The sequence below is a fragment of the Paramormyrops kingsleyae genome, chromosome 23 (assembly GCF_048594095.1).
Source record: "Paramormyrops kingsleyae isolate MSU_618 chromosome 23, PKINGS_0.4, whole genome shotgun sequence".
Classification (NCBI taxonomy): Eukaryota; Metazoa; Chordata; class Actinopteri; order Osteoglossiformes; family Mormyridae; genus Paramormyrops; species Paramormyrops kingsleyae.
Window position 1 is genome coordinate 18,303,962 of NC_132819.1, and position 13,573 is coordinate 18,317,534.

At 48.4% G+C, this 13,573-nt stretch overlaps 1 protein-coding gene across 5 annotated transcripts in view; it reads left to right on the plus strand.

Moving 5' to 3' along the window:
* Positions 1-12,576, plus strand: part of atp9b (ATPase phospholipid transporting 9B) — a 58,219-nt gene extending 45,643 nt beyond the window's left edge. For 4 of the 5 annotated variants that reach the window (XM_072705380.1, XM_072705377.1, XM_072705379.1 and 1 more), the window contains 15 exons: positions 1,640-1,801; positions 2,354-2,446; positions 4,297-4,380; positions 4,474-4,644; positions 4,994-5,092; positions 6,064-6,153; positions 6,663-6,807; positions 6,997-7,061; positions 8,066-8,221; positions 8,859-8,923; positions 9,019-9,127; positions 9,234-9,291; positions 9,580-9,783; positions 10,366-10,398; positions 10,874-12,576. In XM_072705380.1, coding sequence (XP_072561481.1) covers positions 1,640-1,801; positions 2,354-2,446; positions 4,297-4,380; positions 4,474-4,644; positions 4,994-5,092; positions 6,064-6,153; positions 6,663-6,807; positions 6,997-7,061; positions 8,066-8,221; positions 8,859-8,923; positions 9,019-9,127; positions 9,234-9,291; positions 9,580-9,783; positions 10,366-10,398; positions 10,874-11,010 — 1,671 coding nt within the window. In that variant the 3' untranslated portion in view covers positions 11,011-12,576. The remainder of the gene's footprint in view (positions 1-1,639; positions 1,802-2,353; positions 2,447-4,296; positions 4,381-4,473; positions 4,645-4,993; positions 5,093-6,063; positions 6,154-6,662; positions 6,808-6,996; positions 7,062-8,065; positions 8,222-8,858; positions 8,924-9,018; positions 9,128-9,233; positions 9,292-9,579; positions 9,784-10,365; positions 10,399-10,873) is intronic. The other variant, XM_072705378.1, reaches the window with a different exon arrangement.
* Positions 12,577-13,573: the final 997 nt, after the last annotated feature.

Genomic DNA, 13,573 nt, shown 5'->3' on the forward strand with positions numbered 1-13,573 from the left:
GCTAATCTCATTTGTTAAGATCTGTTAAGTAGAGAGCAGTTTTAATGCATGCTTTTCAGTTTTAATTATGGACCATAAATAAGTTTTAGTACATTAGTACCGCAAGTGAATTGCCATGTTTAAATAGATTATGGGACAAAAACATTATCCAAATGTACATATTGAACTAATCTTGCATCTTAAGGATATTAATGGCGACATTACTGTAATTTGTGATTTGGCGTTTAACCTCGTGCCCTTCGCCAGCACGTCCGAGAGGCCGGGGTTTTAGGCCGGTCCTCTCTGATGGCGGACGCAGTCACATGTGCGTGAAAGATCAGCGTGCGTGAAAGATCAGCGTGCGTTTCACACGCAGCATGCACCCCCAGCTGTATGTGTCTTGGAATGACGTGCTTTGTGTTTTTAATGGACTCATTATTGTAATAGCTCGAGACTGCATTTTTCTCATATATATTTTGGTCTGAGAGTCATTCTGCCTCGCCTGTCAGTAAAGTGTATGCGCTACGACGTTTTAAGCAGAATGGTGGAGAGCATGTTGATTAAAGTCCCATTGCGGGGCCACGCTCTGGCAGTTTTCCGCGATGTTCATCGGTTGCCGCTGCCACTGACAGACAGCCAACATTCTCTCAGCTGCACAATCAGTGTGTTGAAGGGAGTTTTTCCTCTGACTTTAAACTAGGCTATTTATGGCCAAACGTGTCTCTCGCTGTATGGTAACTGTTTATCGTTTTATGGCTTTGCTCTATAAATGTCCTTGTCTTTTCCCTGATAGAAACAGAAGTGGATGACAAATGTGTTGCTTATTTTTTGCATTTTAGTCTTTGGCTACGTTCACACTGCAGGCCTTAATGCTCAATTCTGATTTCCTGCTCAGATCGGATCTTTTGTTTGCCTGTTCACATCACTCTTTTTAATGTGGGCAATATCAGATTTCAATGTGAACGGTTCACTATACTGATCTGGCCCGCGTGCGCAAAAACAAAGATGTCACTTTATTGATTCGAAATCTGCCCGGTTACGATATGAACCTCCCAGTTTTGCCTGAACAGATTTATCTCCCCAAATACTTATTAAATCCAGCACCTCACTGTCCCTCCACTGGCCAGCTTCTGTGTTCTCCATGTTTGACACTCTGACGGAGACATATGGTGACTTCCGCCTGCGCAGAATTGCACCGATCGCCGATCGAAAGTGACATGAAAGTCTCACGAATTCCGATTTCGCTGTTCAGACTGAGGTCGCATTGCAAAAAAATCAGACCTGTATCCGATTTATGACCACATACTGAAGTGGCCCAAATCGGAATTGAAAAAATCGGATTCCATGTGACTTGTGCTGTTCACATTGTCATGAAAAAATGTGATCCGAGTCACATATGAGCAAAAAAACGGATTTGGGTCACATTTGTCCTGCAGTGCGAACGTAGCCTTAGTTCCCTTCACGTTATGTGTCTCCGTGGGGCTCAGCCTTCCTCCTTTGGTTACTCCCATAACCGTCTTGCGGAGGAGGGCTGATTTCACGGCTCGCATCCTGTACTTTCATGTATTAAGAATCGGTTTGTTTGAGAGATTAGAGAGCGTGCGCAGCAGGGAAGGTGACCTCCGACCTGCGTAACCCCCCGACCCCTGCTGCTCCTCAGGTGGCCTTAGTGCGCTGGACGGACAGCGTGGGCCTGACGCTGGTGAGCAGGGACTTGACCTCCATGCAGCTGAAGACTCCTGCCGGACACATCCTGACCTTTCACATCCTGCAGATATTCCCCTTCACGTCGGAGAGCAAGAGAATGGGCATCATTGTTCGAGTGAGGCTGACGCTTAAGCGTGTGTTTAATCAGAATCAGGGCAGCTCACTGGGAGTCGCCGGAGGCTGGATGTGACGCACTTAAAAACACATACTTTTATCAGTGTTCCCCAACCCAGTCCTAGGGGAACCCCAGATGGTCCACGTTTTTGCTTCCTGTCACACATTCCACATTTTTGCTCTCTCACAGCTCCTTACCGGTAGGGAACTGGGATAGAGCAAAAACCTGGACTGTTGGGGAATCCCCAAGGACCAGATTGGGAAATTGTTATTTAAAATAACAATTAAGTAAATGTGCTACTGTTCCTATTTTTATCTTGTAGTCTGCATGAGCCAGTATTGCAAAGTTGTATCCTTTGTGTTTGTTTGCTATATTTTTGGTATTTTTATGCTCTGTGGTTTAGTCCTGCACAGTAATTTCCCTCGGAAGGAATAAAGTTTATCTTAAATGCAGGTTTAATTTCTCTGTTGATTTTATGTTAAGCTGCCTGCATTAGCTGTATGCCATGCCCGGCTCTTTATCCACCCTCACCCCGATGACGGTCCTTTTCAGGAGGAGGCCACGGGTGACATCACTTTCTATATGAAGGGGGCTGACGTCGCCATGGCAAGCATCGTGCAGTACAACGATTGGCTGGAGGAGGAGGTAGGCCGGCTGGCCTGCCGTTGGCCCCTGCAGCTCGGGGCCCCGTTGGCCACACCCACACGGACACATGACCTACAGTAGCGTTCCCTGCAGTGACTCCTTACTATCAAATATCCTTTTAAAATGCTTTTAACTTAATTACAAGGCACCCCAAAACATTGTTTTATAAATGATGCAAAGGCCATGCTAATGAATACATTATGATTTATGTCTTAAAATGATTACTTTCTCAGAGTGCTGAGAGAATCCCAATTGGAAAATACATAGGATTTATAATCTCTTTGTATTCATAATGTCATCAAGGATATACACATATGAACACAACTCTCTATGCTTAATATATATGCATATCTATTAAGAGATATATATTCACATACAGTGTAGCCAAAAATTATTTGTGCACTGTGGGGAAAAGTGGGGAAAAAATGGAAATGATATTGAGGATATTTACCATGATGTGTGTTATATAAAGAAACAAGAAAATGTTTTATTCAAAACACATTCTGTAATTGTTTTCAAATGATGTAATTTCATCATCAACCATTTTTTCACAGCATACAAATAATTTTTGGCTACACCATATATATATGTGTGTGTGTGTGTGTGTGTGTGTGTGTATGTGTGTGTGTGTTCTTTTACTTTTATTTTTTATAAATATTAAATATAGCAGTATATAAAACACTTAGGGGCTTTGTGCATTTATGCTTATCATTGTATTGGCATTATTTGGGTGTCAATAAATGCCACGGGGCGTTTTATTTTAATTAGTGTCCCAAATAAGGCTGATCCCCGGGTGACCATGTGACATGTCATAATGTCAGTTAACACCCTCGCTGACATTATGACATGTCACATGGTCGCCCGGGGATCAGCCTTATTTGGGACACTAATCGCGATCATCATGCAGCCCGTCGCAATGTCCTGGCATCCCGGATCCGGGGCTGCGTCCTCGTGCCTCTTCCACGTCGGTCCTTCCTATCCCCGTCCGTTCCCCTGTTTATCCATGCGCTCAGTGTGTGCCCCCGGCACGGCCTTCGCCATCGATCCCCGGCTCAGTACACGGCACCGTTTCAGTCCCAGAGGCGGCACCTAAGTGTCTATCTGAATGGGCAGCGCTCACTGCGCTAGGTCAGACATTTGTTCTGGATGATTTATAGCTGTCGTCTTTTTGGATAATTTATGGCGCCGTTCTGTGTGAAAACCCGGTTTTTTAAGCCCTTCTCTGTGTTCCTTTCTACTGCAGTAGATGACAGCATTTGTTCCTCAGATCGTATCGCTGGGGTAAACCTGTCCTTCAGGGAGGAAGTGTGTTTGGGTTTCTGCCGCATTTCTGGAGCATGTGCGGTAGGTGGAGTGGTCAGGGAGGGATGTGAAGGCCGCTTGTTTGTGCAGATGAAGGCCGTCACACATTTATCTGATTTATAGGAAGACAGGGATTAGCCAGCCCTTCCCTGCAAACTGGCAAATAAAGGGATTGTTTGGGATTCATTTCCCTGCCAGTGTCCCTTCCCAAACCCTCCCCACAAGTGCGCACATGCATACACACAGGTTTGTAATTATATCTTTGTGACGGTCCATTCATGTCAATGGGAAAAACCCTAATCCCAACAATGATAATCTTAACCCCTACCCAGCTCTGACCTTAACCATAAGTAACAAAACAAGGACTTTTGGCATTTTAAAATCTCTAATTGCAGTCACAGATTTTTTTTATTTAAAATTGAGTTTCCCCTTGTGGGGACCAGAAGGAGGTCCCCACAAGGTAAAAAGTTAAAGGTTTTTATCACACTATGGGAAATCTGGTCCCCACAATGTACTTACAAACACACACATGTTTTCTCCCCCCGAAGTGTGGGAACATGGCCAGAGAGGGACTTCGCACTCTGGTGGTGGCGAAGAAGTCCCTGTCAGAGGAGCAGTACCAGGACTTTGAGGTGCGGCCCGCTCTGGATCTCTCTCCCCCCGTCCTTCCCGCCGCCGTATCCCTGGCCTGTTCCCACGCCTCCCCCTCTCTCTAATCCCTCCAGAACCGGTACAACCAGGCCAAGCTGAGCATCCACGACCGGGGGCTGAAGGTGGCGGCCGTGGTGGAGAGCCTGGAGAGGGAGATGGAGCTGCTGTGCCTGACCGGAGTGGAGGACCAGCTGCAGGCCGACGTCCGGCCCACCCTGGAGATGCTGAGGAACGCAGGCATCAAGGTCTGTGGTGGCCACGCCCCCTGATACTTGGCCCCACCCACTGACATTCTCTAACTCTCTAATTCCCACTGATACTCACTTATGCTGTCAAACTGTACTTTTCAGTTCATTTTGATTTGAGTACTGAATATAAGTAATTATTATCCAATACTTATCCAGAGTACTGGATAAGTACTGTTAGGGAGAATACTGATATGAATACTGTTTGTACTCCCTGCCATCCCACAGTGGTTTTTATGTTTGGCTTGTCTACAGTCTGTACAGCTTCGCCACAGGGATCTCCCCTCATGCGCAGATTCTGCTCATTCTGTCTGCTTTATTTCTTTTCTTTTCTTTCCTTTCACCTCAGATATGGATGCTGACTGGGGACAAACTGGAAACGGCGACCTGCATCGCAAAAAGCTCGCACCTGGTCTCCCGCAGCCAGAACATCCACGTCTTTAAGCCCGTACGTGTAACCTCTATACCCACACGCAGCAGTTTGTCCCCGTCCCGCCTGCACGCACCATCAAGTCAGATTTGACAGTGACAGTTTACCATAACATCCCACTGGAGAAACAGGCGAGATTCGCACGTCTGGAAATGAGCACCATGGTTTATGGTGTCCACATCAGCCATATTTGTGTGGACATCAGATCACTAATTTTTCTCTGCTCTCTTGCATTTCTGCCTTTCGCGTCCCGACCCGCGGCCTCGGGGCCTGTTTCTGTATCTCCTTCACACTGCGCTGAACTGCACTCTGGTGTATCCAGCTACGTGGGCGTTATTAGGGCGCGCATGTGTAAATGTTTCAGCTGTGTGTGTATTATTTATGCTGTGCGTGACCCATGAAGCATTAAGCCACACGCTAGCCGGTGCAGTGAAATGTAAACGGCACGTGGTCCGCCATTCTGTCCCTCAGTGTGGAGGGCGCCCCCCGCAGTCTGCAGAGTGACACTGCAATGTTCGGTGTCTGTGTCTCTCAGGTGGCCTCAGCTTTTGTGTGTGTATTCACCGAGCTGCAGGAAAATTTCATTACCAGATCCCAATCACACTGAACGGTCCAATCACACTGAAGGTGATGATACACAGGGCAACTTTTTGAGCAATGTTGCTGGGTGATTGCCAACCAGGTGAGACAAAGGGCAACTCATCCGGACCTGGGTTATGTTGAAAAGTTGCCCACTGCTGATCAGAGTTTTTTTTAAATACGAGTTTGTTGCCCCTTATCAATGGGAAGGTGCATAAGCAACATTTCTCATCAACATTACCTGGCAGTGTTGCTAAAAACGTATCGCCACCCTTAGAGGCGACTGCGGGGATGGAATCTTAGAGCCCATCAATGCACCTGAGAAGGAGGAGAAACAGGAAATGTGAAAATACGTGGCCCTTGGGTGCTTTTGTAAGCAGCTCGCTGATGCCGGGTTCCCCCTGCGCCAGGTCACCAGCCGAGGGGAGGCCCACCTGGAGCTGAACGCCTTCAGGAGGAAGCACGACTGCGCCCTGGTCATCTCCGGAGACTCCCTGGAGGTGCGATGAGCGGGCGGGCAGGCAGGGGGCGCTCAGGTGCTGCTGTTGGCCTGCAATATCAGTACGACTACGAAGCTGCTTCGCTGTTTCTTTTGGTCAGAATTAAACGCCATCATAAGTCGCTCTAGTGAAACGTAACAGATGGTAAATAAATCGGTCTGGTGAAAAGGATAATGGAGAGCGGATTAAGCAGCTTTATTTTAGGGCTACATTTACCTGATGGGTATAATTAACCACTTAATTTATCTTTTAGCTATTTTCTTTTAGTGCTGTTGTTTAACCCTCTGTGGTTATTCACAGCAAAACTTTATGTTCTAACCATGGAATGTTTTTCCCCATTAGTTTCAATTATATTAAATAACTTCAGCAATAAATATCAAAAGAGATATGGGAAATGTTGCCATGTATCACACACAGTGAGTATATGTACAGTATTCTGTTTGATTGGCTGTCATTGTCCTGGGATCGATGCCGATTGGCTGACGCACCGCCACGGTCCCACCCCTCAGGTGTGTCTGCGCTACTACGAGCATGAGTTTGTGGAGTTGGCGTGCCAGTGCCCCGCTGTGGTGTGCTGCCGCTGCTCGCCCACGCAGAAGGCACAGATCGTCACGCTGCTGCAGCAGCACACGGAGAACCGCACGTGTGCCATAGGTGAGTTCTGGGGTGGGGCGGGGCGGCTCGTCCCATGGGGAAGCCAAGGAGCCGTTTGGTTTTTTGTGTGTGTGAGTTGAAATACAGCCACGGGTTATCCTGGGGCCTTTTGGTGCTTTTGGGGGACAGCCACAAGGTGGCGCCCATCTTTCACCTCACCCCCCCCACACCATCTTCTGTGTTGCTCAGGTGACGGAGGCAATGATGTCAGCATGATCCAGGCAGCTGACTGTGGCATTGGCATCGAGGGAAAGGTAAAGAAACGGGAGGGCGGTAAGGCCCACGTCGTTCCCTTCAAATGCTCCCTAAGTATATCCCGCGAGGGCTGAGCCCATGATACGTATACTTATATGTCAGGAGGGCACCTCCTACTGGGCCGATCGGGTATTGACGGATGTACCCCCTCATTACCGCTTTGCACTGCTTCATGAAGCCCAGCCTGCGGCTGACACAGCGAGTGTTAATGATGCACTTTTCAGCGTGCGACAGGCTCGTCTCCCCCCCCCCCAGCAGTTACCAAAGGGCGGCCCCCAGCGGGATAATTACACGCATTAATAACCATCCTCACAGTCCTCCGCATTTGCACATGAATCACAGATAACTGTGCGGTTCCCGGCAGGTCTGCTGTATATTACAAACAGCCTGCAAATGGGTCTGAACCGGGACTCTACTGTCTGAAAAGGGGATGAGAGTCTTCCCTTGGGAGTAAATGACAAGGACTGAGGAGAATATCCATGCCATTCAGACCACAAGAAATCATTTTAGATTGCAGCCTCTCCCCGGGTTACGATGGGGTTACATTCCGACAATGTCATCATAAGGCGAAAATGCATTTTAATACAGTACACCTAACCTGACAAACATCATAGCCTAGCCTAGCCTATGTTAAACATGCTCAGTACATTGTATTAGCCTACAGCTGGGCAAAGTCATTAACACAAAGCCTAATTTATAAAAAAGTGCTAAACAACTCATGTAATTTATTAAATAATGTACTGAAACTTAAAATCATATACCCATCGCAAGGTAATATCGTAACCTGGGGAGCGGCTGCATCTTTCTTTATGAAGAATGAAAAAAATTTAAGACTGGTATCCGAAGTGTATAAATCAGCCTTCTCCTGGCCAGTTGGGGGTCCAGTCTATCTCAGGGGGTTTGGGGTGCTCAGGAATCCCCTCGCTGTGCCGTGTGTGTATACAGTCCTCCATACGCACGTGCCGACGCTCCCTATCTCACACGGTCTCCCCTCTTCACACAGGAGGGTAAGCAGGCCTCCCTGGCTGCCGACTTCTCCATCACGCAGTTCAAGCACATCGGCCGACTCCTCATGGTCCACGGCCGGAACAGCTACAAGCGCTCGGCCGCCCTGGGCCAGTTCGTCATGCACAGGGGCCTTATCATCTCCACCATGCAGGTTAGTGGAGACGGGGACTAGGTAGGTACGAGATCTGAACCTGGGCTGGCTCTGTTCCCCTGTACCAGGCAGGTGTGAGTGCTGAGCCTGGGCTGAGCCTGGTCACCTGTACCAGGCAGGTGTGAGTGCTGAGCCTGGTGTGAGTGCTGAGCCTGGTCACCTGTACCAGGCAGGTGTGAAAGTTAAACCTGTGCTGGCTCTGGTCACCTATACCAGGCATGTGTGAGTGCTGAACCTGGGCTGGGCCTGGTCACCTGTACCAGGCAGGTGTGAGTGCTGAGCCTGGGCTGGCTCTGGTCACCTGTACCAGGCAACTGTGAGTGCTGAGCCTGGGCTGGCTCTGGTCACCTATACCAGGCAAGTGTAAGTGCTGAACCTGGGCCGGCTCTGGTCGCCTATACCAGGCAGGTGTAAGTGCTGAGCCTGGGCTGGGCCTGGTCACCTGTACCAGGCAGGTGTGAGTGCTGAGCCTGGGCTGGGCCTGGTCACCGGCCTGTACCCGGCAGGTGTGAGTGCTGAGCCTGGGCTGGGCCTGGTCACCTGTACCCGGCAGGTGTGAGTGCTGAGCCTGGGCTGGGCCTGGTCACCTGGGCACTCTTCTTCTCCAGATAACGGTTTGCCATATCTCTCGTTTCAGGCTGTGTTTTCCTCCATTTTCTACTTTGCGTCGGTGCCCCTGTACCAGGGTTTCCTCATGGTGGGGTATGTCTCTGTATCCGCCCCGTTTCGCCTTTATCTGTATGGGGGAGTTACCCTGCCGCCTCTGCTTAGCTCCCCTGCTCTGTCACCTCGCCCAGGTACGCCACCATCTACACCATGTTCCCAGTCTTCTCCCTGGTCCTGGACCAGGACGTGAAGCCAGACATGGCGCTGCTTTACCCCGAGCTCTACAAGGACCTCACCAAGGTGTGGCCCCCTCTGACACCCCCCCCCCCCCCCCACATGACACTGACCCCCCCACATGACACTGACCCCCCCCACACACACATATGACATGTCTCCTTCGTTTCAGGGGCGCTCCTTGTCCTTTAAGACGTTCCTTATTTGGGTCTTAATAAGTGTCTACCAAGGTGAGAGATTCCATCATTTATCCGTCTTTGGGGGTGTGTGTGTGTCTGTGTGTGTGTCTGTGTGGGTTATGTATATATTACATTGTGGGGACCAAATTTGAATAGCAGCGTGTAGCGTTATCCCTGGCGCTCATCAAGTAACAGGCAACACTATTTGCCGAGTCCGAAAACACCGTTGTATAAACTGTTGTTGTTTGATGGTAAAAACGTATAAGTAAAAGCAATGATATTGCATATTTTGTGTGGTAATTGTCCACATTGAAGCGCACTACTCTCCGCCTGCCACAGGGGGCATCCTGATGTACGGGGCGCTGCTGCTCTTCGAGTCGGAGTTTGTGCACGTGGTGGCCATCTCCTTCACGGCGCTCATCTTCACCGAGCTGCTCATGGTGGCCCTCACCATCCGCACCTGGCACTGGCTCATGGCGGTGGCCGAGGCCGTCAGTCTCGGCTGCTATTTGGCCTCCCTCGCTTTCCTGAATGAGTACTTTGGTGAGCGCCCTCTGCTGCCAGTCCTCCAGCTGACAGAGATCCATGAATAGCTGTTTGATGGGGGTGGTTAGCAGAGTGTCCACTAGGCGGTGCTGTAGAGCCTTTCAGATAAACCTCATTAGTCCCCTTGTATTTTTTATATGGATAAGACTTTTGCTAACAATTCTTGAGGTTTTAATTATAATAAAATGAGTCAGTGAAAAGATTTCACAAATACAGCTATGTGAGTGTGTGTGTTGCCTGATTTCCAGCATAAATGTTGCCTTCTGCCATGTCTCAGCTTCTACCTCTGTGAGGCTTTCACTCTGTGAGGCTTTCACTCTGTGAGGCTTTCACTCTGTGAGGCTTTCACTCCTCTCCTGAGAGGCTTTCCCCCACCTGTTACAAACTCTCACTCCTCTCCTGAGAGGCTTTCCCCCACCTGTTATAAACTCTCACTCCTCTTCACGTGTCTCCTGTGTGGCGTTCTCCCACCTGTAACACACTCTTTCACATGTCTCCTGTAAGGTGTTCTCCCACCTGTTCCGCACTCTCACTCCTGTCCTGTCCTGTCTCTCTTCTCCCACCGCGTCTCCTGAGCAGGCATAGGCAGACTGTCCCTCGGAGCTTTCCTAGGTAGGTGTGCTGCATCTTAGGCTTGCCTACTGCTCCTTCCTCTTCCTCTCTCCCTCCTTCCTCTTCCTTCTTTCTCTCTCTGTCCCTTTCTTCCCCGTTCTTCTCCCTCTCTTCCCTCTCTTCCTCTTCCCTCACTCCTCCTCACCCTCTCATCTTTCCTGTCTTCCCTCTCTTCCTCTCTTCACTCTCTCTCTTCCGCTTCCCTCTCTCCCTCCTTCCTCTTCCCTCTCTTCCCTCCCTCTGCATGTCGCTCTGCATGCGTGGTAGCTTGTGTTCCCCTGTAAACCTGCAGCGGTTCCTTGTGTCTCCGAGCACAGTCTTCCGCGAGATGTTTGTGTTAACGTGACTAAAGGGCAGGATCCCACAACCCCCTACCCCCCTGCCTCCTCAGTCAGTGCCATCGCTGTTTTCTTGTGTTCTGACAATACTTTGGAAGCTTGGCAGCCATGTTGTTTTTCTTGTCTTTCCCCCACAGATCTTGCCTTTATCACCACTACAGCCTTCCTCTGGAAAGTCTTTGTGATAACAGTCATCAGCTGTCTTCCTCTCTACATCGTCAAATACTTGAAGCGCAAATTCTCCCCGCCAAGCTACTCCAAGCTTACCTCATGAGTGACTTTTTTGGGGGAGGGGGGGGGGGCTTTCCTGTTTTTCGGTCCTTTTTTTTTGTTCCCTTCCCACCATCCTGTGGTCCCTGGCAGCCCGATTACTGCAGACCCCACCCTCCACCCCCCTTACGGGCTGCATCGCCACAGGACAGAGCCCCAGGGGGCGCTTGAGACAAAGAGAACGTGATGCCGGAATTACTTGAAACAGATCAGCACAAGGCGAGACGGACGCGAGCGTGAGTGGGACGCTTCCGATCACAGGACAGCAGAAGGCCCCGTGGCATCTACTTTCAGCTCTGCTTCTGAGCAATCCTCTGTTGTCCCTTAACTGCTTCCTTTCTACGCCCACAGAACTGGATTTTAAAAGTTTTTTAGCGTGTGAATACCTGCAAGACAAAGACCTGTCGGTTTACTTTGGAATTATTATTATTATTGGTATTATTACTCTGACTATTTTGTGGTTGTTTTGCACTCTCAACAAGGGTCAGTTGGTGCACCATGGAACCCTTGTAACCAAATGATGCTTCACTGGGTGGTGGGTGGGGGGGGGTAACTGCCTCTGGCTGGTGATCCTGTTTGTGAAAGAAAAAAAAACAAACAGTTACCACACACACATAGGGTATGAGTGCAGCGTGAACTCTCCCTTCCCAGTTATCTATTCTGGGAACAACTTACCCTCTTGTTCATTTAATTAATTTTTTTGCTGTTAGCCGGTATTGTTCGCATCTTCATAAGCCAAACCACACACAGCATTAACGTCCGGCTTCCATAAGTATTCATCTGACGTTCTCAGCACTCCATCTCCACTCATGATCACCGACTCTTCAGAGGGGTTTCGATGATGCTGTGTAGCAGAGCAAGGTGGAAGGGCTCTGATTTGAGCTCACAATACTGTTGAAGGAGCTTTGACGAAGGAAGTAAAGATGGCTGAGTTATTTGTTTTGAGTCTATGTTCTGGAATGTTCAGTATAACGACTGTATGGGTACCACACCTTGCTGCAGATTTATAAGACAGTAGCTGCACTCCAGAATGGAACAAATCATTTGTGTCATTTTGAGCTCACCATTGGGTATTGCTTAGTTTCACACATGTGAATGTATTTGCGTTGAGTATTCAACTGAAGCCAGACACTGTGCTTTTCTGTAGTATTTGCATTGGCTGAATTTCTAAGCCTTGAAATCCTGTTTTAGGTGTACTCAGTACTCAGTACTCAGGTAAATAACTTCTTATCCCAAACTACTGAGGTGAAACGTGCTTCTTTGTACAGCTTATGTTCTTGTTGCGAGCAGTTAAAGCCTTTTTGTTTTTTCAACTCTGAGAGAGGAATCAAACTCGTTTGACTTAGAGGGGATTTGAGTGTGCCTAACACTGGACTGGAAATTGAGAATCCGTTGTTTTATCGCCGCATCCTGATGGGTTCATTGGGGTGTTCAGCTTGCTTATAATGAAGTGTGTGCTGTAGATATTTGTGGTTTCAATATAAAATGCTTTTCATGTTATTAACAGCACATTTCTAACATTCTGATTTTTCTTGTTTAAAGAGCAATAAATTTAATTTTTACCAAGAAAGTGGTGATCTTGAAGTGCTCTGACGTGACCACAAGGTTAACGGGGTGACACTGAGTGTGACTTTTCCTCACAGACCGCGGCGTGAACCTTTGGGCATTCCTGCTTTGAATGCTGGGTCCCAGACAACCGATGCATACATATTGGCAGTTTTACTGAGGGTTCGTCTGCTCCATATGCTATTCACCTGTGTGACCAGCAGGCGGCAGCAGAAACCAGAAATTTCTCTACCACCGTATTAATTCTACATTGTTTCAGTGGATTAGTGATGGGTTACCGGACATAACATTTGTTTAATCATCTTCATATTTACAACTGTAGTAAAGAAAATTCTTTCTCTTTGGGCAGTACTTGTACATTGTCGCTGCCTTTCGATGGGCTAATCTCTTAGTGTTACGACACTGGTGTGTATTCCAGCTGTTTGCTAGGACTTACGTTAACTCACTGCATCACTCCTGACTCTTCAGCACCAGCTGAGGGCAGCCGTAGGAATGGATGCTGGAGCCACACACACAGGATGCTTTGGAGTAAAAGGCAGAGCAGAGGACACTCTGGATGAAACGCTGATCCACACACGGGGTGGCGTCCCCAGCTACACGGCTCTGCTTTGTGGGAGGATCCCCTCAGTAACGTGCAGAACCTGCACACCCCATTCACAAAACCAGAATGGGTGATGAACCCAGTATCCTGCAGGAATGACACTTTGGGGCCTACCTCTGAGAGTTATAGTACAGTCATGTGTCGCTTAACCGTGGGGATGCATTCTGGGACAAACCTAGATGGTATAGCTTACTACAACCTAGGCTATGTGGTATAGCCTAAGTAACAATGCAAAGTATAGTACAGTGAATAGATAAACCTGTGACATAGTTGTTTATTATCATTATCAAGTATTATATACTGTATATAATTGTATGTGCTATACTTTTATATGACTGGCAGCACAGTAGGCTTGATTACACCAGCATCACCACAAACACTTGAGTAATGCGTCACGCTA